The sequence below is a fragment of the Lichenostomus cassidix genome, chromosome 9, assembly GCF_008360975.1.
Source record: "Lichenostomus cassidix isolate B80296 chromosome 9, HeHo_3.0, whole genome shotgun sequence".
Classification (NCBI taxonomy): domain Eukaryota; kingdom Metazoa; phylum Chordata; class Aves; order Passeriformes; family Meliphagidae; genus Lichenostomus; species Lichenostomus cassidix.
This window is the reverse complement of record NC_139490.1, coordinates 12,033,286-12,057,827: the sequence shown is the minus strand read 5'-3', so window position 1 is coordinate 12,057,827 and position 24,542 is coordinate 12,033,286. Positions and strand designations below refer to the sequence as shown.

Here is a 24,542-nt window from a genome sequence, read left to right as displayed (position 1 = left end):
TTTACTTCCTTTGCTGGCGTAAGTGTAATTAAAAATTTTACACCATTTTGCATAAACAGATTTCAAAGCACTTTTTGCCACTCCTAGAAACAGAGGAGAATTCCCACCTGCTTTTCTTTTCTCCGTCTTGTCTCCTACATGTTCATTTTTGTTTCTATAATCATGTTGCAACCTGTTGGCTGGCCCAAAGCCCCATTTCCCTGAGACAAGGAAGAAAAACACCAAAAAAGGAAGGGAAGGCACCTCCTGGGTCAGGAAGAGGTCTCCGTGCAAACAGTGTTGTCTGCATGGTGGGACTCAAAGCATTCCCAGGTTATCCTAGTTCCCAAGCTGCTGGAGGCTTCTCTGCAGCTGCTTAATTCCCAGCTGGAAACACAGAGTGGAACAACAGCTTTTCCCTGGGAAGCCAGGTCCCCACCAGGCCGGGATGGCTGAACCTGCTCAGTTACATAGTGCCAGGAGCTGATATTTGGGGTGTGCAGTGGGACGATCTCACTCCTGCACTAAGCCAGGTCGGCTACAGGTAGAAAGTCACAGATGGAGTGGCACTGCCCTGTCCCAGCCCTCTGCTGGATGAACTTTGTCTGCATCTCCAGCTTGTTCTAACAAGGGGGTTTTCTTTGCTGGCAGCTCTCAGTGCTGTTGCATCTGGAGTCAGATGAGCCTTGTCTCTGGAATGGACAACTGACACCATGAGAATATCCCAGCCAATGTAGCCTGTCTGTGTATGCTGCCTCCCCTGTCACCCCTGGACATGCTGTGTGGCTCATGCCACCTCCCCCCGTGTCTGCTTTGCACCCACTGCTGCCTCCCCATGCCACCCTAGCCCCCCTGCCCTGCAGGCAGTGCTGCCCTGTCCTCCCACAGCCCCTGTGGTACCTCACTGTCCATGTCTGTGCACAAACCCTGCATGCCTGCCCTGCAGCTGCCTCATCACCCAGAAACGTGGGGGAGGTTTCATTCATGCATGAAGCATTCCGAGCATGTCTGGTGCCCCCCCTCTTTTGCCCTGGTTTCTCCACAGCTTTCCTCCTTCCTGTCCTCCCTCCCCTGCTCCAGCTTCCTGCCCTTTGATGTGTGACCCCTCCTCTGCTCCAGGGTACAAACTGCTTACCAGGTGGAGATGACTGCTCCCACCCCACAATTAGGTACAATTATAAGGTTATGTTTTTCCCCCGAACCCTTGCTCTGGAGTGGTTCAGAGCAGAGTCCTGCTGTGAGCTAATGATAGGTGGGACACAGAGAAGGCTCTAGTCTGTGCAGGTGAGCAGTGCTGGTGGTGCTGGAGGTGGAATGACAGGAGGGTCCTGGCGTGGCCGCTGAACAGGTCCTGGCCAGTTGGCCCCAAGCAGGGACTCTGCAGCATCCCAAGCCTGCTCCACTCCAGGACAGGAGCAGTACATACTTGGGTGCTTCCTGCTGCGGTCAGGCAGAGCCCAGAAATGTGCCCCTGGGGAAGGCGCAGCCAGTGCTTGTGTGGAGATGTCCCAGCAGCGGCAGCGATCTTGGCTGTCAGCTCTCATCATCTGTGCTTCAAGCTGTGCAGTGCCTTGGCACCCACGGGGTGCTCCTTGGCTGGCAGTGGCCACAGAGGAATAGAGCTCTGCTGCAGCCCCTAAACTTCTGAGGGTGCTGCCTTTGGCTGAACATGGGATTTCCTGCAAAGATGGAAATCTTTTCTTCCGGAGCTGTTGGTGCTGGCTGTGAGGGAGGGGATGGCTACAGCAAAGCTCACCCCGACCTGTCATCTCCACTCTCGGTGGGGCTCAAGGAGTGTTAGCTCCTGCTGGCTCCTGGCTTCTCAGCCTCCTGGCCACGGCCCAGGGGAATGCACACGCCTGCAGGAGGTTCCATGGAGCATGGCTGGGTGAACACACCTCATTGCTCTGGTGAGACTCTGGCTGCAGGGTGGCAGGAGCCAAAACAGCAGTGCCCAGCCACCCAAATATGTACCTGGCAGGGCCAGCACTGCAGGGCAGCCCTTGGGTGCTGGGCAGTACCTGTAGGCCAGTGCAATATGAGCTCTTCCTGCTGCAGTAGTGTAAAAGGCTTCCTCAGAACCATTCCACCTGAGGGCACACTGCTGCCACCATGGCCAAGGAGGCCTTGCTCCATCCCTAGGAGAATGCTCCATGTGCAGATGTGGATATGCCCACAGACACACCTCCACATGCAAATGTTCTACTGTGGCCAGGCTGGCCCTTTTGCAGAACTTTCTCCTCTGGTTACTCTGCAGGATGTGGGCAGCCAAACTCAGGAGAAGAACTGTGCTTGCTGGTGTTCTGTGCATGGGGAATCCCACCAGTGCATTGCAGCATGGCAGCACTTGTTCCACTCAGATCAGGGTCTGTCCAGGGATTTCCTGACTTCTATAACCTGTTTGTATTGCAAGAGGTGCAGGTGAATGTGAGACTTGCAGAAAGTCTGCAGGATACCTCTGACTTTGACATGGGCAGTGAGAGCAACCCCATCAGTGACATGGTGGCTGCCAAAGCACTAATGGAGCTGTATGGAGGCAGGGAGAGCCCCTGCATGCTCCTGTGCCCTCTGCCAAGTGCTGTGGCAGACCATGGACTGTGTGCTCCCCTGAGCCATTCACCCCCAGCTGGTGCTGCTGGCTCAGCATTGGATGAGCCAGGCACAGCTGTGGTTGTCATTGAGGTCCTGGGAGCACCTTGGCTGTGGCTGGGCTTCAGGGCACACCTCAGCTGCATGGCCCCAGAAAGGGACAGGACTGAGCTATCTGTGGCTCTTGGGGTGGCATTTGGACAGTCAGGAGCTCCAGAGTGTGTGTGTGCATGTGTGAGTAAGGCATGCAGTGCAGCATGTAAAAACACACCTAGAGAGAAAGTCTCAACAGAAATTAGATTAAAATAAAATGTAATTAAACAGAGAGAACTTCCTGTCAATTACTCAACTCTTCTTGCATAACTCTTGGGACCGGCTGCCTTTCACAGATGGCTGCTCTGCTGTCAAAGGCATTTGCTGGGCACCTGTTGGAAAAAGTGCCAGGTCAGCATGGAATTAATTGCACCGGCATCTTTCCTTGTAATAAGATTTAAAAGTCTAGAGGAAAACTGCTGAAAAGTCTTACAGTTCCTCAGACAAACCTGTGATGCCTCCTACTACTTCATCCTCCTCACACACTCCTGCAAGTGACTATGATGGTGACAAGGACATTGCAGTGGCCTGGAGGATCTCCAGGGCTCAAGTGGCCCTGGCAGAGGAGGCTCCATGACCCTGCTGGGAGCATGGCAGTGGCTGCTGCTAAACCAGAGAGAGTAGGATGGGAGCTGCTGCTGTCCCCAACCCTCTCAAAGGCTGTGGCACTTCTCCCCTGCCACTTGCACCCAGGCCTGAGGCTTTAGCGAGTGGCTGCAAGGCAGAGAGCTCCGCAGCTGCAGGGCGATACCCAGACACGTGGGTGCCTTTGTTTGCCTGGGTGAGCAGCCAAGTTGCAGCCCATCTCCAGCTTCGTACCAGCTGCAGATCCAAGGCAGCTGACTGGCCTGCCAAAAAACCTAAACACGTCGAGGACCAGGGAGTGGCTTGTGCCAGAGCTGAATAATGATGATCCTGGCGCACTTATAAAGAGAAGCACAGAGCTCACCACCAAGCTGTTCCTTGCCGCCCTGGTCCTCTACAGAGCATCACTGCGCCTCGTCCTCTAAGGTATGTCTGAATTGAGAGATTTCAAAATGGGAACTGTCTGTGTCTGCAGCAGGGTCCATGCCTGCAGCTAGAGAAAGACTGGGCTTTTCTTTTAAACTTGGGGAAAATGTTACCACTGCTCCTGCAGAGGGGTTTCCAGCCAGAGAAGCAGAGCAGCCCTGTGCTTGTATGTGCCAACCTGCTCCAAGCAGAGCCCAAAGCATGTGGGCAGCATCCTGGCTCCAGTGACTGCCTGGGTGTGAGCAGCACAGCTCCTGCTTTTGCTCTGCAGGAAAACCTGTCCTTTCCTCCTCACACCGTGCTTTTGGGGGTTGGTTCATGTTGTATTTGGTGCTGATTTGAATCTCTACCAAGCTTCCTCACCTTGCAGTGCTGTGTATGTTCTGGCACACAAAGACCCCTCCAGAGGCAGCTGCACTGTCTCTCCCACCACGCTGCAGTGTCAGGCAGCCCTGGCATACCTAGGGGTGTCCCTCCTGCCATGCAGGTGTGCACTGCTGGTGTCCACTTCTCCCTTTCATGTCCCAGAGCCCCAGTTCTGCGCTGGCAGACCCTGTGGGTCCTTGGACATTTATCACCCCTGCATCTTGTCAGGTGTCAGACAAGACACCTTGTGGGTGATGAGTACAAGTGCTCTCACAGGCATTGCCTGGCTTTTTGTGGAGCTGCTGGGCACAGCCTGAGCACAGGCAGGGCTTAAGGCTGTTTTGGGCTTGGGACTTTTTTGGCACCATGCCTTTGTGCTCTTCTCATGATCCTTTCCTCCTTGCTGTGCCCCTGAGGTGCCCTCCTACATGTCCTATTTCTCACGCTGTTCTTCACACACAGTTCTGCTCCAGGAAGGCTCCAGCTAACTATTTTCCTTCTTGCTAGGTCCATTTCCCGCCTGCATCCCAGTGCAGCCATGCTGGGCACGGCAGCGCGGCTCTCGGTCCTGCTCAGCCTCTTCACCATTGGGAAAGGCCAGATGTTTCATATGGGACCATGCCCAGATCCATCAGTTCAAGAAGAATTCGATATCAACAAGGTGTGAAAAGTTTTCTTAAAATCTCATAGGGGGTAGCGAGTTAAGCTAAGGGGGCATGGGCAGCAAACTGCCTAGGTGCAGGGGGTGGTGGCAGCTCTGGTGACACCTTGTGCCACAGCTGCCAGCATGTGTCTGTGGTTCTGTTCACCCCAACTCCTGCACCACCGAGGGGCAAAAACTGTGCTGAAAAAGGAGCCAGGCTGCTCTGTCTCAGCCCACTCATGTTAAAAACATCTCTTTAAATTTTTTTTGTCAGTATTTGGGGAAATGGTACGAGATAGAGAAGCTGCCCTCAACTTTTGAGAAAGGAAGCTGTGTCCAGGCAAATTACTCATTGAAGGAGAATGGGAAGTTCAAGGTGATCAACAAGGAGATGCTGTAAGTGTTTGTGTTTGGGCCATGTCCTCACTGTGGCAGGTGGCACTCCTGTCACCTCTCTTGCTGTCCTGGGTGTTCATTTTTCTCTAAGTTGCCTGTGTCTGGGGCTGTGGGTGCTGGGGGAGGCACTCTGTGGTTGCAGCAGCTCTTTTGAGAGATATGGGTCTCTGGTTCCTGCCAGTGATCTGGGGATCACCAGGTCTCTGTCTCATTGTCCAAGGTGAGTGATGAGAAAGTAGATCAAATGTTTATGGTGACTTCAGTATAAAATAGCCTGGCTCTCCCCCCGACTGGTCTGTCAGCCCCAGGGATGGCTCAGAAGCTGGATGCCCTGGGTCCTGTTCTGGGGAGGTCATGGGGCTGGTTATGGGATGGCAGCCACCACCTTGTGCCCCTGCATGCTCAGACGTGCCTGTGCACTGTGTTCCTCTCTGATCCAGAGTAAAGAGACAGAAGGAAACGGGGCAGGGAAGGTGAAGCACATGGGTAATATTTACTTAAATATTTGTCAGCCTTTTTCTGGAGCATTTACCTTGCACAGGTAATAACTGCTGTGCAAGGGGATCAGAAATCATTGTCAGTTTAAATCAGTGGCAAAGTGAATGCTTTGCCCTTTATTAGGAAATTAGGATAGCTCACAGTTATCCTGAGACCTCCTGGATTTTTACACAGACAGATGCAGATGTTAATCCTTCTGTTTCCATCACCAGCCTGGGCTGTCACAAGCTGCTGCTGTGAGGAGCTGAATGGATGACAGGGAGAGAGCAGCGAACACCGTGCTGTCCCCTGTGCTCGTGGCATGGCATGGGGACTTTGTTCAGGCTCACAATAACAACAGTGTAGGAACTCATCCCTTGTGCTTGGAGCAGAGCAGCATCCCTGCTGTTCCCTGAGTGCCCAGCACTGTCTCAGCAGCTCCACTCCTCGGGCTGTGCCTGGCAAACAGCTGGACATTCACTTGCGCCTGCATTAATCTGTGAGATTAATCCAGCTATTGCTGTCACAACTGCAGCAGCTCAGGAACCTCAAATATGAGGAATATTTTGGGTCAGATGTGCACTATGCATGGCTCTAGCATCAGCCCCTTGACCTCTGCTGCTGGCAGCATTTACTTCTGCCTCCTTGGCTGTTCCTGTTTTACAGGGAAGTGTGAAACTTTCCTGCCCGATAGGCAGCGTCCATGTCCCAAGGCATCCGTGGACAAATGCAAATATTAGATGGGTAGCTCAAGTCCTAGGGTTTTCTGCCAGCAGGGCAGTGCTCTGAACCAGCAGCCAAAGACACCCTGTCTCACCACGCAGGTACAGGTAATTTGTGTGTGGAGGAATGTGCAGTGACCTGGAAAAAACTCAGGTGAATAAACAGACATGAACACGTGCCTTCCACAACTACCAGGAGCTGAGTGCTCCTTGGCACATCCAAGATCATGGATGGGATCCTCCCATCCTCCAATGCTGGGATCCTCCCATCCAGTGCAGAGGGGTCTTGCTTTTCTTCTTCTCTGTCATTGTCACCCTGGAACCAAAGAACATCCTGCTGGCAGGGTTATTCGGAGAGAGGCAGCCTGGGGCACTGGGGTGGCTTAACCTGGGAGAACATTTACCCAGCTGCACCTGGCCAGGACCTGCTGTGCCCTGGGTGCTGCTGAAACCATCCTCAGGGGCAAGTTCTCCCCAGGGATGCTGGGATTCACTAGTACCTGTTTCAGCCACCTCTGGACAGGTAGGTGCTTCAGGAGGGATGATTTAGTGGAAGTGAAAAAAACAATTATCTCCCACTTTTCTGACTTGATTTCTCACCTTTGTCATTCTCCCCTTAGTGCCAATGGCAACATCAATGAAGCTGAAGGAGAACTCATGCACATGGATATAAAGCAGCCAGCCAAGCTGGGCGTCCGCTTTAACTGGTGTAAGTGTGTGATGGGGACGCTCCCTGGTGCCCACAGCCTCAGCAGTGCTGTGCTCTGAGAACTGTGCCATGGCACCAGGGGCAGAGAATGCAAAGCAAGAGGTGAAGCTCCCCTGGTGACTTCAGCACAATAGCAAAGGGCTAAAACAGACGCTGTGACCAGCAGGCAGTGGTTTGGTGACACTGATATGCCATTAACAGCAACAGCCCCCTCAATGGTGGAGCACTCTTCACCAGCTGATCTCAAAGCAAGAAAGATCAGCCTTGCTGTCCCTCCAGGTCATTTCACAGATGGGGACAGGGAGGTGGGGAGGTGGGGGAGGCAGCCCCACAATGCTGCAAGAGCCAAGAATAAGCTTGTTTCTCTGCACACAGCGGTACAGCTACTTGCCCACGCTGCCTCTACGTACAAGTGGCTTTTAATAACCATTAATAATATGGTTTTGTTTGCTTGTTCCTTCCCTTGTCACTGTAACACTCAACGGGGCCTACTGAGGTGCAGTGCCGCACTGCACATTGCTTTCCTCTGTCTTCAGCAATCCTGGAAAGCTGCAGTCTCCCCTTGGATCACTTTTTATTCTGCTTCCTCATACCTTTCTTTAGCTGTTTCATAGCTCTCTTTCACAGAGGGGTTATTTGGAGAAATGGTGGAGGAGGGTACTTGCAAAGGAGGTACAATGACTGTTCCATGAGCACAGACATTTAATTCTGTGCTGCTATGGCATCACCAGCAGCCATTTCACCTGCAGCATGTATAGCCACCTTCAGCAGGCACAAGCCCCAGAGAACAGTGCTGTGCTCAGCTGGCTCCCCAAGGCAGTGGGTGGTGGTTTGTGCTCCTCCTATTACCAGTGTCAGCTCCCAGCCCTACAGCTCCTTCCCAACAGCCAGTAGCCTCACACTGGTGAGGCTCACACACTGGCTTTCATCAGCCCAGGTGAGCTGTTCAGGTCATAGTATTAACTTTCCAGAAAGACCTTCCTAGTCAGGGCTTTGTGTCATTCTCGAGTTCCCCTGGGCAGAACAAGGAGTCCTGGTAGGCTTTTATAAATTACAGCTCCCTGTACTGCCCACAAGTATGCAGCAGCCAAAATGGAACAGTCCCAGGAGCTGTGGCTGTGGTGCTGCAGAGCTGTCCAGAGTTGGTTACACATGGCACTCACGGTACTCTTCTCTCTCCTAGTCATGCCTGCTGCTCCTTACTGGGTTGTCTCCACTGACTATGAAAACTACTCCCTGGTTTACTCCTGCACTAACATCCTCTGGCTCTTCCACATGGACTATGCCTGGATTCTGTCAAGAGCTCCTGAATTGCACCCAGAAACCGTGGAGGAACTGAAGAATGTTCTCCAGTCCTACAAGATTGACACTGAGAAAATGATTCCCACTGATCAAGCCAACTGCCCTGCTGAGATGTAATTCCAGGCGTGCAGTGACACAGCACCAGACCAGAGATGAACTTTGCTGCTTGCTTTATTATCCATTAGAATTTCTCTATGTACCTGAGAAATTGAATAACCTTGCTAACTGTAGTTTGCCAGCCCAAAGTTACTCCTTGCTGTCATTCTCCCTATCACTCTTCCCCCTCTTTTTGTCTCACTCTGACTTTTACAGCTTAATTGACTGAGTCAGAGCTAATGGGTGAAAGAAAGAAATCCTGAAGTGCAGACATGAAACTCTGCTGTTGCTGTGAGTCCTCCAGTATGTGGATGGGAAAGGGTATGAGATGCAATGTGCAAATTCTGGAGAAAAATTTTTCATCACACAGCTCCAGGTTTGTTTCTAAATTTTGTCTTGATGCTTCTGGGCCTGCCAGGAATCTACAGTGTCTGTGGGCACTGTGGGCAGTGCCTTAGCAGCAGCAACATCCAGACGTGGTGGGTCAGTCCTGCAGCCTGGGAACTGAGACTGGGGGTCTCCAAAGTTTTCTGATGCAGGGCTGTAGGCAAATGTTGCTACTAAGCCAGCAGACCTCCTTGTTAGAAATCAGATCTTGCCCTTTGTATTTTAAATCTAAAAATGTCCAGAGATTCAGCATTGCTCCATCCCCAGTGTCTGTATGTGTCCTTCCCTTGCCTCTAATGAGACTGGTCCTGCACTCCCAAGGGGCCAGCTCTCACTGTACTTGTAAGCAGACATAAAGAGATGGGGCTGCTCCCTTGTTCTCTCTTCCAGAGGCTTTTCCCTGAACACCAGGAGACAGCAGGCTCTGCCTGACATCCTGCCCACTGCTGTTGCACGTGCCGAGTGCCCGCTGGCACTGCATCTGCCCTGGCAGGTGTTCAGCAGGCACTGCAACAACTCTGCTTGAATAGCATTCATGCAACTCATTAAAAATGAAATAAAAATACCTGCTTCGGGCCTTTTGTACCTTCTCAGCTGCACACCTTTGCCAGCAGGCCGTGGGGTTCAGTGTGTGGGGTCTGCCCCTCCTCTGAGGCCACAGCACTGCCAGAGCAGGGCTGCAATGAACATAACAACCACGGCTGAAGGGAAATGGCTTGCACCAGCAGCCTGGAGCTCTTTCCAGCTCTCTGGGGTTGGATGTGTGGGCATCCCTCATTGTCTGAGCCATGCCAGCAAATTTGTGTTGTGGCTTTGGCTGATAGTGCCCCCATCTCCTGCTGCTTTTATTGACATGAACAAACAATGATGTGGACGTAGAATGCTGTAAATCTGCAGGAAACATTCTACACTTATTTTGGTGGGACCTTGGGGGTGTGGGTGTGCTGCAGAGCACTTTCTTGCCCTGGCAGAGCTACAGGAGCTGAGCAGGAAGCCAGTATGTCACTAATCTTTACCAGTCGGAGGAGGCCAGGATGGGAGGGACCAAAACCAACTGCCATGTTTGTGTCATTATCCCTTTAAACTTTCAAATCCTAATGCCACAGTTCCTGTGACACAGAGTCAAACACTCCACCAGACTCTTCAGGCTCTAAGGATGATGGACGTGTGAGGATACAAACAACTGCACGGTGGCTCCCAAGCGTGTCAGATGCTGGATGTAATCATTTCATCACTGCTTCATCAGGTTCCCATTTTTCTCCTCACACAGATGGTGTTCCTGTAGCCCCAATTCCCTGTGCTGCAAGCCCACAGCACGGTGGCTGTGCAGGTACTGAGCAGGGGTGGCAACCTGCAGGCCCATCTGGGCAGCCACTGCCCCTGGATCTGGCTGGCAACTGGGATCTGCAGGTGCTGCTGAGAAATGGGAGTCTTTCACTCAGTGACAAAACTCTGTGGCACCTGAGCCCTCTGGAGACCATGCTGGCTCCTTCGTTGTGCCACAGAGACCGTGACAAACCCAGGCTGCTCTGGCAAACACATTGTGCCGGGGGCATCTCTGCATGGTGGCACAGAGAGCTCAGGGACACCAGGGCACAGCTGCAGCCTGTCCTGCCACATGCCAGTGGATGTCCCCAGTGCAACAGCACACATGTGGGACACCCTGCACATGCAAAACCCTCGTGTGCATGTGGGAGTGCCACACACACACAAACCCCACGCAGTTCCGAGAGCTCTGTGGCTGTGCAGACACCCCAGGGCAGCACACACCTCCCTCTGGCCCTGTGCACATGCCAGACCTCTGTGTCCATGTGTCCTCATCCATGTATGTATGTATCTGAAGGGAACGTGCCAAGAAGACAGAGCCAGGCTCTTCTCAGTGGTGCCAACCACTAGGATGAGAGGCAATGGACAGAAACGGATGCACAGGAGGAAGGGCTGCACCTTCCTCATGTCCCCACCTGCATATGAGGAAGGGCTTCCTTACTGTGCGGGTGACAGAGCACTGGAACAGACTCTCCAGAGAGGCTGGAGTCTGTCTTGCTGGACATATTCAAAAACCATCCAGACACAGTCCTGTCCCATGTGGTCACTTCCAACCTGACCGATTCAGTGTTTCTGTGTCCGTGTGCCTGTGTGTCCCTCTGTGCTTCTTGTCTGTCCGCATATCTCCGTGCCTGTGTGTCCGTGTGTCCCTGTGTCCCTGTGTCGCTGTGTCCCCGTGTCCATGTATTCCTGTATCCCTGTGTCCGTGTGTCCCCGTGTCCGTGTCCCCGTGTCCGTGTGTCCCCGTGTCCATGTATTCCTGTATCCCCGTGTCCGTGTCCCCGTGTCCGTGTCCCCGTGTCCGTGTCCCCGTGTCCGTGTGTCCCCGTGTCCGTGTGTCCCCGTGTCCGTGTCCCCGTGTCCGTGTGTCCCCGTGTCCGTGTATTCCTGTATCCCTGTATCCCCGTGTCCCCGTGTCCCTGTATCCCCGTGTCCGTGTATCCCCGTGTCCGTGTGTCCCCGTGTCCGTATCCGCGCTCCCCGCGCGCGCAGGGCGCCCCCTCGCGGTCGCGCATGCGCAGGGCAGCAGGGGGCGGTGGGTCCGCCGGCCGCCAGGGGGCGCGGGCGCGCCGGGCTGAGGCGGCGGCGCTGGCCTGGCGCGGGGCGGGCCCGGCCGGGGCGGGGGCGGTGGCGGCGGCGGCGGAACCGGGCGGGCGGCGCGGCCATGGAGGCGCCCTCCGTGCCCTCGGTACCGGACGTCTCGGCGACGGGGCGGGGGCCCATCAAGGGGATCCTGAAGAAGAGCGGTAGCAAGGCATCGCCGGGAGCGGCCGTCGGGGCGCGGCGGAGCAACCAGGCCTGCGACGAGGACGAGCACGGGTGAGGCCCCGGTGGTGGGCGGCGACGGCGAGTCCCCGCAGGGCCTCTCTCCGGCCGTCCCGCTCCTCCGAGGGGCCCGCGGAGCGGGATCGGCTGGGCGGCGTCTCCAGCCGGGGCTGCTGCGGTGCCCCATGCCCGGGGGATGCTGCGCGGGCGGGGCGGGGGGTCCCGGCTGTGTTCCCCGCGCTGTGTCCCCGTGCCGTGTCCCCGTGCTGTGTCCCCGTGCCGTGTCCCCGCGCTGTATCCCCCGAGCGGCAGCGGCCCGGAGCTGGGCTCCGCTCGGCGCTGGGCTCAGGCGGCGGGAGCACCTGCCGAGGACGGGGAGCCGCTGGGAGCAGGGGGTGCCAGGTGCACCTGGGCGGAGGCGGGGAGCGCTGCCCGCATGAGGCCGGCGGGAGCTTTCGCCGTGGCTCCTGGGGAGGAGTGACAGTCACCTGCCGAGTGTGGCAGCTCACAAAGGGCTTTACATGCTACTAGGACAGTTCACAGTTCGGGAAATGCGCTTGATTTATTCTCAGCCTTCTCATAGGCAGCTCATTTCTTGTAAGCAGAAGCGCGTCCCTAGAGAGGAGACCTCTCCTGGTCTGAAACATTAAGATGTATTCCCGATTGGGCAGGATCTATCCTAAAGATCTTACAGTTGGGAATGTGCACAGGCGTGTGCTTTGAGATATGAATGACAATAGAATCGTGATTCAATTGCAACATGCCGAGTTAGTCCAAATAAGTGGTCTTTAGCTGGCCAGTACCTGCCCTTTATGGATAAGAATTCCTACGCTTTTCCTGATGCATCCAGCAAATGCTGCCTGCCGTTGCTCTGATTCTCCATCAAGTTATGATGAGCAACGTTTGGCTTGAAGTGTTTACAAATTTGCATCGGACGGTTTTCTTTTTTTGCACCTCATTCAGTTTTGCAAGGAGAGAAATAATGATAAAATAAAATGGTTATGCTGGTTTTTTTTGGGTTTTTTTGTATTATGGTAATATTCCTTTCCTCTTTGCCTAGTTAAGTCACGAATATAGTCTAAAGTAAGCAAGGTAAGAAAGAAGAGGTTTTCGTTTGCAGTATTGCTTGTGTTAGCTACTCCTGCTTTCCAGACAAAAATTGCAACTGAATGAATGAGATGGTGTTTTTGAAGCAGGTGAGTGTAAGTAGCAATATGTTACACAAATGTGTTTTTTTCTTTTTCTTTTCTATAGTTCTAATATTATGTAGCTTGATGCGTTCAGTACCGTACCAGACATAATACAACTGGCTGTTGGAAGCCTCTGTTTAATTTAATACAGTTTCTTTTGCACCATCTTAAAAATGGAGTAGAAACTGGAGGATGAACTCATGAGTGTATGGTATATTGGTTGTTGCACACATTAATTTCTTGGGAAGCAGTTAGTGGGCTGAAGTCCAGCTTCTATTTCCTGTTTACCAATGTGAGCCAGTAAAGTCAATTACATTAATTCTGAAATTGTCTTGCAAGTTAAAAGATTCTGGCCAAACCTGGCAGGCTGCATTAGAAGATTTCCTGGAAAGATCATTACCGGGTATTTAAAGCTGGTTTGTATGCAGGTATTACTTTTGCTTGGCAGTGCATCATTATATCAGTGTTATTTCTGATTTCAGCAAAACAATTTTGTTTCTAGAAGAATGATAAGAAATACAGTTGTGATTTTCCTTTGAGATTAAAAATTAGTTAATAAATTCAGGTATCTGTTTTCTTCATTCTTGTGCTTATTTCTAATATTGAAATTCAGGTCTGAATATCTTAAAAAATATCTGTAGATGAAAGAGCCCATTGTGTCAGCTGTCATCTTTTAAAACAGCATGTTTAGTAGACCTCTCATGTACTTGCATCACTACTGACCTTGTGGTGCAGTTAGTGATGGTAATATTGTTCAGAAAACTTCCTTAATGAAAATATGATGCAAGAGGGAAGCTTGAGAAATTGGGACACCACTGGAACTGCATCCCAAGAGCTGAGCGAGTGGTTTAATGGCAGATATGGGCATTCCTGGGGTATCGTATTTTTTGCCTTCAGACCACTGTAAGAGCCTGTGAGTGACTGGGTGTGATATTTTGCAAAGGAATTATGGAATTGTGTTTGTGTGCACAAGCAGCTGTGTTGGAAGAGGTGAGTCTGCTATGGTAGGAGCTAGTGAGGTGTGAGAGGTGTTCCTTGGCTTTTGATGCTGCTGTAACTTCTTGTCTGTCCACACCACCTGGTATGGTGTCAGATGAAGTTATGTGTTCTTAAAGATGTGAGAAAATACAGATGAGCACTTCTGAGATTTTTCAAATCTGATTTTCCTAAGGAAGATTAGATTTCCTGTTTCTGTATCTGAAGGGGTTGTCAGGATGCATTTCCCTGTGATGGTCCTAAACTCTGTCATTAAGTGTTAAGCTGTGCAGACATGCCTAAGCATGCAAAATTGGGGACAAATAAGGGAGGTGAGGGTTTTTAGAGCACTGAGTCACTCTCCTGTGATGACTTTTTACAAGCAGGGGTGAAATGACATGTTTGTCTCTTGGCCACTGACTTTTTTTTCCAGTAGGTGAAATTTAAGTTGTGCTTTGGGAAGTGTTCCGCAGCTGAGGCTTTTAGTGTTGGAATTTGAGTTTAAAAAAATGAGTGTGAAAAACTAAGCCACTAAAAACTCGTTCAGCCTTTTATTTATGACTCACTGGCTTGCTCATTGTGGGCTGTCTGATTTCCAGCACAGTGCATGCCAAAGGGATTGTTCCAAGATTGCCAGTATTATTATTAGGTGGAGTTGTGAGCCTGGGCTATAAACGTGGATGTGCTCTGGGCAAGTGAACACAAAGCATGTGATGGGAATTTCTCCCATCTGTTGTATTTCCTCGTCAGCTGAGCTCTGTCCCTTTATATGGGCTGTGTACCATTGTCCAAGTGCTCTGGCTGGTAAAAATCCTCACTGTGCGACTGAGTGAGCATCTTGCATTGGTCATGGATGAGCTTTAGGCTGTGTTTAACTGGGGATTTTTCGACTCCTAACCAGGCAGCTTTGAATGAGTGGCGCTCCTAGACTGGAGCTCTTGCTTTGTCATCACGAAGCTCATGACTCCCCGCCCTGCCAGAGCCACGGTCTGATTCACGTGTTGTGCGCTTATGCTGCAACCTTGTGTTTGCACAAAATGATTAAATGGACCTGAAGCCTCGAACATGAGACCTTGGCACTGGTTACTGTGTCTGAGGGGATTAAGATCTCTCAATTTATATTAATTTCTGGAGTGTAAGCCTGTGGCATGTAGGATTCAGCATCAACCCCCACATCTCTTTTTTATCTTTAGGTTTTTTTTCCCCACATTGTGTTATGCAGTGATCCTGTGAATGTAGAATGTAGTTTGTGCTTGGAATTTTGCTTTATCAGTTGTTTTACAGACAATATTCTGCTCAAGAGAATTTGTGTTATTGAGATTGAATATATCTTTCAGATCTGTTCTTGGAGCGGTCTGTGTCTAAACAAGAGCAGTTAAATAGAACTCTTCCAGCCAATTGCCCCCCCCAAAAAAAAAAACCCGAGCAACAACCACCCCAAACCAAACAAAACCACCCACAAAGTCCTGTAATGCTTGCTTCCTTAATTAATAATTTGCAACAAGAATGTATTAGTTCATAAGGTAATATTAAATTGTGGAATTATTTATTATTCTAAAATTAAATTTATTGGTTTAATCTAAGGGAAAGGCCGCATTATATGAAGCTTGCAATAACCTTTTTAGAGAAAATGTGGAACATGGTGGTTCATGTTGATTAAACACTTTTTTGTGGCTTTTAGATCAGTGGAGGGATGGCTCTTCCTCTGACCATAAGGCAGTTGCTTTCCTTGTGGCTTATATATTTTGTCAGTGAGCAGTCAGTGTGGGTGAGCTTTAGTTTCTTCAAATATATATAAAATGGTACATTTTCTGGTTGACTGAGGAAATTCTAAATAATTTAGCATCACTGGTGCCTGTCTGTATAAAATGTGAAACTCCCTCGGCTTAATTATAGCAGTGAATCAGCTGGCTTATGATTCCAATTTAGGATGACAAAAGCAGTATGAATAACTAGCTTGTTCTGTGCTACTTATTTTACTGCAGAAAGGGATTTGTTGGTTGCTATTGTTTATGTAATAGTTTTGCTAAGAATCATTCCAATTCCCTCAGCAGAGGTGAACTGGAAGGTTTTGGGTCCTGTTGAAGTCTTGTGCGTTGTAATAATGGGAAAAATTCTCTTTTTACAAGTTACTATAAAATCAAACAGTTCACAAGATAGTCATTGAACAAGATCAGGAGTCTCTGAATTATGTAAAGAAGAATACATTTATAGATCATTGAGTTTATTTAGCTATTGTGACTTTTTAGGGAAATTAGGTAGCACTGATAATTTGTCATGACTTAAGTACATATAGGTCAGTATTTAATAGCCATATTTTGAACATACCTGTGTGTCATAACAATATCTTTTGTACTAGTATGTAGTAGAGAACAGATGATATTTTAAAAATTCTTTCTCTGGTAAAGTAGAACTAATGGTTTTAGAATATAAGAAAATTTAACTTTCTTTTCTTATTTCAGTAAAAAATCTCAGAAGTGGGATGAAATGAACATCATAGCTACGTACCACCCTGCAGGCAAAGATTATGGCTTGATGAAAATTGATGAGCCAAGTACTCCTTACCACAGGTATGCTTGCTAAAGTGTTGTCCTGAGTGCTGCCAGGTGGAATTGTGAGTTTAGAGGAAAATTTACATTGTGGGTGATGTAGTATTATTGTTCAGGCCTGCTGGGTGTATGCAGCATACTCAGAATTGCAAAGCTTCTAGATAAGTCTAAAATTTAGAAGGTTTGTGTCTAGCAGACTTTAGGCTTTGAATGGAATAAATAAGTGACTTGTGTTGATTTTATTTTTTTCAGTACTAGAATGTAAAATTGTTAGATCAATATTTGAAGTAGATTTGGCAAGCTTTTAAAGCATTAAATGAGTCTTTTAATTGAGTGTTGTAAGGTTTTGACTGTTTTCTTGAGCAAACTACAAACAGCAAATTACTAAAAAAAGGCTACTTTTTGTTTGCCCTCCAAGCATGGTCGGAGAAGATGATGAGGATGCAGTGAGTGATTCAGAATACGAGCCATTAAGAGCAGATGTGTTGAGTAAAAAGTAAGTATTGTAATAAAAAAATTGACTAAATGTTAAGGTAATCTGCTTCTTCCTGGGGTACATTTTCTTTATGGAAAGCTGTTGCTGGTTTCTCTAGAAGCTGCATTTTTGCTATTGTCAAATTAAGTGGTTTTCAGTGTTTGATAGTACTAGTGGTAATTTAAACTTCTTACAGGTTGTTACTACATTTAAATATGGCACAGATAATCAACAAAGCTGTTGGTATGAGTGTTCTGAAATGTCATTTATTTTAAACAGTGAAAAACTTGCTGTTTCAGCATTTTGTATTGCATGATTTATGTAGACTGGCAGCTGCAGCTGAAGGTAGAGGACCCAAGATTATAGCAAGGCAAGAAGAAAGCAGTGAGGAGGAGGAAGAGGATGAAGAATTAACACCTGAAGAACGGGGTAAGCATAAGTTGTTTTCTTTCTTTTGTTTAGAGTCTTTTCCTACAAACCGTTTCAGATTTTCAATAAGAAATATTTGGGAATAAGAAGTACTATCAGAAAAATGTTGTGATTTGAAAATGGAGATAAATAGTGTTTGAACAAATATGCTGCTCATTTCTAATCAGGAATGTTTGGGATCTACATATAAACAGGAATTTGCTGTTGGTAGCTGCCTCCCTGTATACAAGCTTAAGGTGTGGGAATTCCTGCTAAGACACTTCAAATAAGAAGTTCTGGTTTGGGGGTGAAGGACTAGTTCTTAATCTGAACCATACTTAAGGTAGACTTAACTCAATGAGTATCAAATGAGTAGCAAATAAGATGCTACTGATTGCTTGCAAATGCACAGATGATATTTCTGTTGTTCTCAAAGCAACTGTAGATGGATGCAGTAGGAAGTCTACAGTTATTCCAAAGTAAATAGCATCTTTACAGTGATGTTGTTTCATGTTACTTGGACTAGAATGTTTTGAGGGAACACTCAAACAATAATACTTCTAAGGTTTCAGGCTTGTGTTATCAAGTGGTTGCTTCTCAAATTTTCTGGCCCAAACATAGAGCGTGTAACCTTTCTGTAGTAAAGGAAGGAAAAGGACAAAGTGTTTGGGCTGCCAATAAGCAAAGTTTATTTTAATTGTACTGCATTACTGCTGGATATGCTTATGTTTAATGTATGGAGCAGAGCTGGCTTCAGGCCATGGGGAAAGTGGAAAATATTTTCTTCTACATGTGGTAAATATATCTCTCATAACTGACCTTTGGTAGCTAGCCAAGAGTCAAACCACACATCTGCAAAAGTTCGTCTTCTATCCCAGCAGTATGTCTCGATTTGTCCTTGAGTTTACTTAGAAACAAGGCTTGTGAAACTTCGGAGTTTTGTGTACTTTTACCAGATGCTTCTCGTGGTTCAGACTTGCTCTTAGTTGCAAACAGGTTCTTTTAAAAGTGCTTCAGAGATTCCAGTAATCAGTTACTATCCTTTTTGTAAGTCAGACTTCTAAAAGAACATTTTGAAAGAGCACTCCACTGCTTGAAGACAATAATTTTAATTCAGTGAGTTCCTCTTTGAAGAAGATATAAGTAGATTTTTTTTTTAAGGGAAGAAATAGGTGTTTCCATTTGTTTGTCCACAGAGAAAAAGAAACAGTTCGAAATGAAGAGAAAAATGCACTACAATGAAGGAAGAAACATCAAACTGGCAAGGCAGCTCATTGCAAAAGAACTACATGGTGAGGAAGAGGAAGACAATGAGGATGAAGAGATGCGTGATGCTGCAGATGTAGAAACAATGAGTACAGAAGCTACCGAACACGGTGAGCTACTGATTAGTTAAAAAGCACCTGTAAGTACTGGTGGTCCTTTGAGCTTTTGGGAAATGAATATACTCAAGCGTCAGAATGACTAGAAGGGATACAGTATGTATGTAACACTCAATGAGCAGTGCTGCACACTGTCTTGATAGGGTGATTTGTAGCATGGAACAAAAACTATCAGTGTTGATAAATAGCATGTAGGCTTTTGTTTGTTGTGACAGAACAGAAAAACAAACATCTCTTCTTCTTACCATTTCCCCAACATAACTGACTTTAGGTAGTGAAGTTGCCAGTATCCTTTTTAAAGGAGGAGCTGTCTTGTACTGGACATTTAAGTGGTCACATGGGTGAGCCTGGCTTTTTGTTGTGGGTCATTTCCCATTCTGCTCTCAATCCAGCATGTAGCCAGCAATGGGAAATTATCATCAACGTTTCCTCCCTGTTGAGAGGACTGTATCTGTCTTCCTGAGGAAGAACATTGTAATGTAAAACTGCTGTTAAGCCTTCAATACAGACTCGTCCTTGAGCAGAAATGTTCATTTTTATAGTACGGGGTAAGACTCTCAACTTTGCTTTTAGTGCAGCTACTGGAAGAAAGTCTGGGATGTTTAGGTGGGAGCTATTTCTGGAACCTGTTTCAGGGCTGTCTCTTCGTAGGAAACTCCTAAAACTACAGAGGACTGACACCTTCTCTTTCATCTTTAAACTTCTCTCTGGGTGAAAAGTCTTAGACTTCTGTGATGTTCTTTTGGTGAATAATTACAGTTCACTCCCCACCTCTTTATGTAACAGCACTTCAAATAAGTTTTTGGCATTAAAAAAACACATCTGTTGCTCATGAGACTGGTGGCAGTGAAGTCTGTAAGCCTCGTTCATCTGTGGTTGGCAAGCCTATGAGATACTAGCATGGTCTGCAGACTTGGGAAGATGCTGCATGGGTTTAACTTGGTTCACATCTGCTTTGCACAACCATGTGAACTAAGAACTCTTCTAAAATTAATTTAAATCCCACGCAATAAAAAGGTGATTTTGCAAAGTTGCGTGTTTAAGTTCTGTGGATTGCACCTTTTTGTCCTGTTATTTATTACAGGAGGACTAATTCCTTCACAATTGCTCTGAAAGGGTCATTTGCTATGTGTCTGAGACCCATTACTGGACTGACTTTATCCAGTAACTTAACATAAGCCTTATAATGGCTATTTACTAGAACTTCACTCTCCAGGGGAAAGGAGGGCTCCAGTAGCCAACCGTATGACCCTTCTGCATGGCCTGAAGCTGCCATCTCTCTGCACTCTGCAGTAAAACAGAGGCAACTCCGCTCCCCAGCTGCATTCACCAGTGGAAAGAAGGCAGACCTTTGCAGCATTTTTCCATCTCTATTGTTGAAGTGCATTCCACCTTCCTCATAACCAGCTTCAGAGCCACAACTGGTAATTATCAATTTCAGACTGCTCATGGCTAATAGATTCCATAAATGTAACTGTCTGCCAGTGTAGGAACCCGTTAACTAACTGGTTCACCTCCACACCCTAGCATATAGAAATACTTTCCATTAACCCGATATAGCTCTCTATTCTTCACTTGTCTATCATGCTGCTTAAACCTTCATGTTTTGTTATCTCCTAATCTCTATATCAGCTATCACAGCCTTTAATCTCTGTCCTTGATCAGTTCTTCTGAGGTTAAGTACTGGTCTCACTTTTGTAGCAGCTGGTGAATTGAATGTCCTCAGACAGATTATGTGACAGGGGTGAGCAAAGGATGATGGGATATGGACAAAACTGTTAATAAACCAGTCTTCTGCCACTGCCTACATTTTAAGAAATTCACACATTGAGATGAGAAATATTCAGCACATAGCTGTGTTAATGTCGAAGTTTTACTGAAATAACTTTTTTGAGATTGCATATATTTATTGCTCTCTCATCTGTATTCTGAGGACACAGAATAATCTCGTTATTCATAAGTGTTAATTAGAGTTACAGAACATTTTTCAAATAGATGGCTTTAACACTTCCTACTTGGTTTTTCGGTCATTGTGCTTTTTGGTCATGCTGTGCTTTTGGTTATATTAAGCACTTGAGTATTTAAAAATGAGGTTGTTTCCTTCATGGAAGGAAATCAAAATACTATTAATATTCATGTTCCTGAGAACAGTGTATGGAAAGATTATTCACCTGGATAGCTTTCAAAGAGCTCTTTGACTTGAAATTGTATTTTAAAGTGCTTTTGTCTAGAGCAGAATAGGGAAGGCTTCCTTACTCTTGTATTGGGTGTTGCAGGAGTTGATCTTTGCAATGGTTTGTTTTGGCTTCACTCTGTTAAATTGACTAACAGACCTGATGCTTGCTTTTTACTGCAAAGAAAATGTCCTGGGTTTTCTGTGTGTTGTATTATAGCTATATTTTTATAAATTCTTCCATTTGACTTGAGTTCTTGGGAAGTTGTGGAGATTATGATGTGGCTGCCACTCAGCTATTACACCAGTCAGTTCATGTGAGTGAGAGCTGCCATGCAATGTCTTTCTATTCCAATGGAATAACATGACTTCTGTAGTACTGACAATTGTTGCAGGTAAATATGTGGCATAAGAGGCATTTCCTAGTGGTCTGTTGTGACTCTGGGGTTCCACTGGCTCCTGGGTTGTTTTTCAGGCAATTTGAGAATCTCTTCTCACTTGGAATTTTTTTTTATCTGTGAAGACCCGTTAAAGATTCTGTGCCTCTCTTACCTGATGTTCCTTTCTACCCTCTAATTCTGTCTGGTTTGTATTTGAGTAAAACTAACAGTACTCTTTTGATCTCTACACTCTGCTTTCAAAGAAGGGGCTAAAGACTTAGGGCAGGTTTAAGGAGGTTCCTGTCACATCCCACCAGGTCCACTAATACAAGTTGCACTTCTTGGTTACAGACTGAGATTTCTTGCTGATTGAAATGAAGATGGCCAGTCCAGTCAGTGATGGTGAGAACTCTTCGTGTATTTTTGCTCCTGTCTTCATTGTGGCTACAGTGGAATGGGTGAATCATTCCTTTCTTGCCTCAAGTAGCCATACCTTATCCCATGCATATGGATTCTGGCAGACAAGCTTTTTTGTGGAAAAGAAAGTAGAAGTTGTAATAGACTGCATGTGGCAGAGGGGTTGGACCTGGATGTCCTATAAGGTTCCTTCCAACCCAAACTCTTCTATGATTCTTTATTTGCTTGCTTCAGCATTTCAGCCTCTCTGGCTACTTGCTATTTATGACTTCATGAACGACATAAATAGACTGTCAGCAGAAGTGACCTTTGTTTCTTTCCATAAAAACCTTCACTTTAGAAATTCTCTTTGAAATCACTGAAGGAAATATTCCTGATGTAGGTAAATTTAAGCATGATGATTTCAGAGCAGACCTGTCTTCTGCTACACAAGAGTATCAGCCAGAGGGTGTTGTCTATAGCAGTTTAATTGACAAGCACTAAAGAGTATTGTTCTCTCTCTCTGGTTCATTTAGCTGCATTGCTCTGCTAACCCTGCTCAGATGGCATCCAGCTGCTGAGCTGTCACTGACTGGGTGTGCCCTTTGGCCTTTGGTAGATACAGAACATGTTGTGTTTTCTTAACCAGGGCAAGCATCACCCTAAAGATGGGAGAAGTGAGAAGGCTGGGAGCACACTGCAATCAGTTCTGCTGGTTAACTGCTGTTTCCGTGTTAAACTGTACATTACCAAATCTGATTCATGCCCAAGCCTAACTGGCCTTTTTAAAATTATTATCATTTCAATGAGGTATTCTTTGATCTTTGCCTTCTGCCGCTAAGTTTTTAGGGATAGCTAGCTAGATAGAATCAGTGGGTTTTTTCATATGAAAAGCACTCAGAAGTTTTCCCTGATTTATTACTGTGCTTTCGCTCAAAACCATGAGTTAAAAACTTCTGAAAACACAACTGACTGTGCTCCTTCATGTATAAACTTGGGGTTTTTTTATTTCAAATGTCTCATCTGGAACTGAAATTTTACCTGGGAAGTACTATGTTTGCTGGCATTTCAGGGACCTCATGTGTTAGTTCCTTTCACCTGAGTTATATCCTCCCAGTTCCAGGGGTGTTAAGCACTCAGTGCTCTGTGTGCTCAACAATGGTGTTGGCCATCTACTTAGAGCATGAGGGTGAAATAATTATTTTAGAAGTTTCTGCGCTCACCAACTAAACGCTTACACATTGTTAAGAAGGGTTGGCAAACTATCTTTGGAGAAGCAAAGATGATTTCAGGAGGATATTTGTGTGTGTTGTGAAAATATTCAATGGGTGTGAAGAATTACCTATTTTTTGTAATCTTTCTTGTGCAGCACATGTTACTCGTGACCAGCTGGAAAGTAGAGCACACAGCATAGAAGAAATCTGTCCAGAACTGTAACTGCTTGTCAAAGACACAAATATAAACATCGCTTCATGATTTTTGCAATTAAGGCTCTTAAATGTTAAGAAGCATATCAGTTACAATGTTGTATTGCCAAGAATGTTAATTTAGACTTGTCCATTAGGCAGAAAACACTGTCTAATTGATTTATTCTTGTGCCTAGTATTTCATGAAGAATACTGCTTCATAATCTGTTCAACCAGAATGGCATTCCCTGTATGTATAGCGCTGATTATCTTGTGTGATGTACTGTTACTTTTGCTTTGAAACACTCACTATCTTTTGGTTCTTCACTATTTATTTGAGAGTGTTCTAGATGTGGTGTCTCATATGGAAAGTTTTGGGATTCAAGAGCCAAGCGGTACAGCATATATCAGATTGACATGCAAGCTATTTGTCAGATGTGTTAAGCAGTTTAAAAAGGGATTATTTAAGTCCTACAGCTTTTTTTGTAAAGTGTTGATCTGTTATTTTAGATTTCAGTATGTTTTTACCTGCACTTTCCCAGTCTTTAGAACAAGAGTGGTGTTTGGAATCAGTTGTTAGTTTCTAAAGTAGTACTAACACCTGGTAGAGGGAATGTTTTTACACTGGAAACGGCTAACTTGAACTTTGCATTTAACTGTCATAACCTCTTCCATCAGGACTGGTTGTTTTGTGGAGCTCTCTTTGCCTTGTTGTGAGAACATGCAAGTTTCCTCCAGCTTTTCTCTTAAAATCACATCTACTGTTACTCTTCTGGCTCTTGTTTCAAATGTTTGGTTCTTTCCAGTTGCATGAACAGTGTTTGCACTGTTAGCACCTGAAGAAAAACACCCAGCCACGAGGAAATACACATCAGGACTGTGAAGATGTGCTGAGCTTAGGCTCTGGCTGTTCTTTATTAAAGATAACTGCTGTTGATGTACTCATTTGGGGTTGGCAACTTCCATACTGAAAACCACTGTTCTAAATCTTCCTGTGTCCATTGCAACTTACAGCAACTGCTTTTGTAAAATGAAGGCTTTTCGGAAGCTAGAAGGGAAACTGCCTAATTCAATTACTTGTCTGCAGCGTGGTTGTATAGCTGTAAAGAGGGATTCTGCACCTCCAAATTGCTGTAAAAACTTCCCACTGGGTGGAATTTGACTGGTGAATGTTCCAGTATTCATAGTAGTTCCTGGGTTTTATTACACAAATGAAGTATACACTTAAGCTTTAGCTTGGTTATGAAATACAGTGTATATCTTAATTTTGATCTGAATTTGATATGTTGCAAAAATCCATATAATTATATGGATCTATTTTAAAATGTCTTTTTCTCCACTGTATATGTGAAGTTTGAATAAAGGAATGAAAGTTATTTTACAGTTACATGCATTCTCAAGTGTGAGCTTTCCTGGAATCCCAGAGAAACTGAGAGTGACTAAGGCAATAGGATGCTGTCCTTTGAAAGACTTTACAGGAATGATTCGTTAGACTGGATGCAGTGCCAAAGATACCTGTGAGTTGTACTAACTGGGTTTTGTAGTGTGCCTTTCCCAACTATCTCCTCTCCTTAGCAGGTAACAGGGTAGTCAGTTGTGGATTAGTTAATCTTCTAAGGTTCTGAAT

At 46.5% G+C, this 24,542-nt stretch overlaps 2 protein-coding genes across 6 annotated transcripts; both read left to right on the top strand.

The window, feature by feature from the left end:
- Positions 1–3,454: 3,454 nt before the first annotated feature.
- On the top strand, positions 3,455–9,333 carry APOD (apolipoprotein D). Its single transcript, XM_085069461.1, has 5 exons — positions 3,455–3,672; positions 4,546–4,699; positions 4,956–5,077; positions 6,897–6,985; positions 8,169–9,333. Exons 2-5 carry the CDS (start codon positions 4,577–4,579, stop codon positions 8,402–8,404), a joined length of 570 nt encoding a protein of 189 aa, XP_084925587.1. The 5' UTR covers positions 3,455–3,672; positions 4,546–4,576; the 3' UTR covers positions 8,405–9,333.
- A 2,094-nt stretch (positions 9,334–11,427) lies between these two features.
- PPP1R2 (protein phosphatase 1 regulatory inhibitor subunit 2) lies at positions 11,428–24,302 on the top strand. 5 transcript variants are annotated; one of them, XR_014854037.1, is made up of 8 exons: positions 11,428–11,635; positions 16,209–16,316; positions 16,714–16,791; positions 17,096–17,199; positions 18,375–18,554; positions 19,854–19,984; positions 21,465–21,515; positions 22,879–24,302. XR_014854037.1 is itself a non-coding variant. In XM_085069456.1 (7 exons), exons 1-6 carry the CDS (start codon positions 11,481–11,483, stop codon positions 21,467–21,469), a joined length of 630 nt encoding a protein of 209 aa, XP_084925582.1. In that variant the 5' UTR covers positions 11,430–11,480; the 3' UTR covers positions 21,470–21,515; positions 22,879–24,302. The 5 variants fall into 5 exon arrangements, 3 of the variants coding, with proteins under 3 accessions (XP_084925580.1, XP_084925581.1, XP_084925582.1); XR_014854038.1 differs by lacking the exon at positions 19,854–19,984 and having other exon boundaries at positions 11,429–11,635; positions 18,375–18,583; XM_085069456.1 differs by lacking the exon at positions 19,854–19,984 and having other exon boundaries at positions 11,430–11,635.
- The last annotated feature ends 240 nt before the right edge of the window (positions 24,303–24,542 follow it).

Bases quoted from the DNA above. Each gene is read 5' to 3' on its own strand.
- PPP1R2 (XM_085069454.1), top strand. From the start codon at position 11,481: ATGGAGGCGCCCTCCGTGCCCTCGGTACCGGACGTCTCGGCGACGGGG. The intron at 11,636-16,208 runs GTGAGGCCCCGG...TTCTTATTTCAG, and splicing joins TGCGACGAGGACGAGCACGG to TAAAAAATCTCAGAAGTGGG. The intron at 18,555-19,776 runs GTGAGCTACTGA...TTCACTCTCCAG, and splicing joins TACAGAAGCTACCGAACACG to GGGAAAGGAGGGCTCCAGTA.
- APOD (XM_085069461.1), top strand. From the start codon at position 4,577: ATGCTGGGCACGGCAGCGCGGCTCTCGGTCCTGCTCAGCCTCTTCACC. The intron at 4,700-4,955 runs GTGTGAAAAGTT...TTTTTTTGTCAG, and splicing joins AAGAATTCGATATCAACAAG to TATTTGGGGAAATGGTACGA. The intron at 5,078-6,896 runs GTAAGTGTTTGT...TTCTCCCCTTAG, and splicing joins GTGATCAACAAGGAGATGCT to TGCCAATGGCAACATCAATG.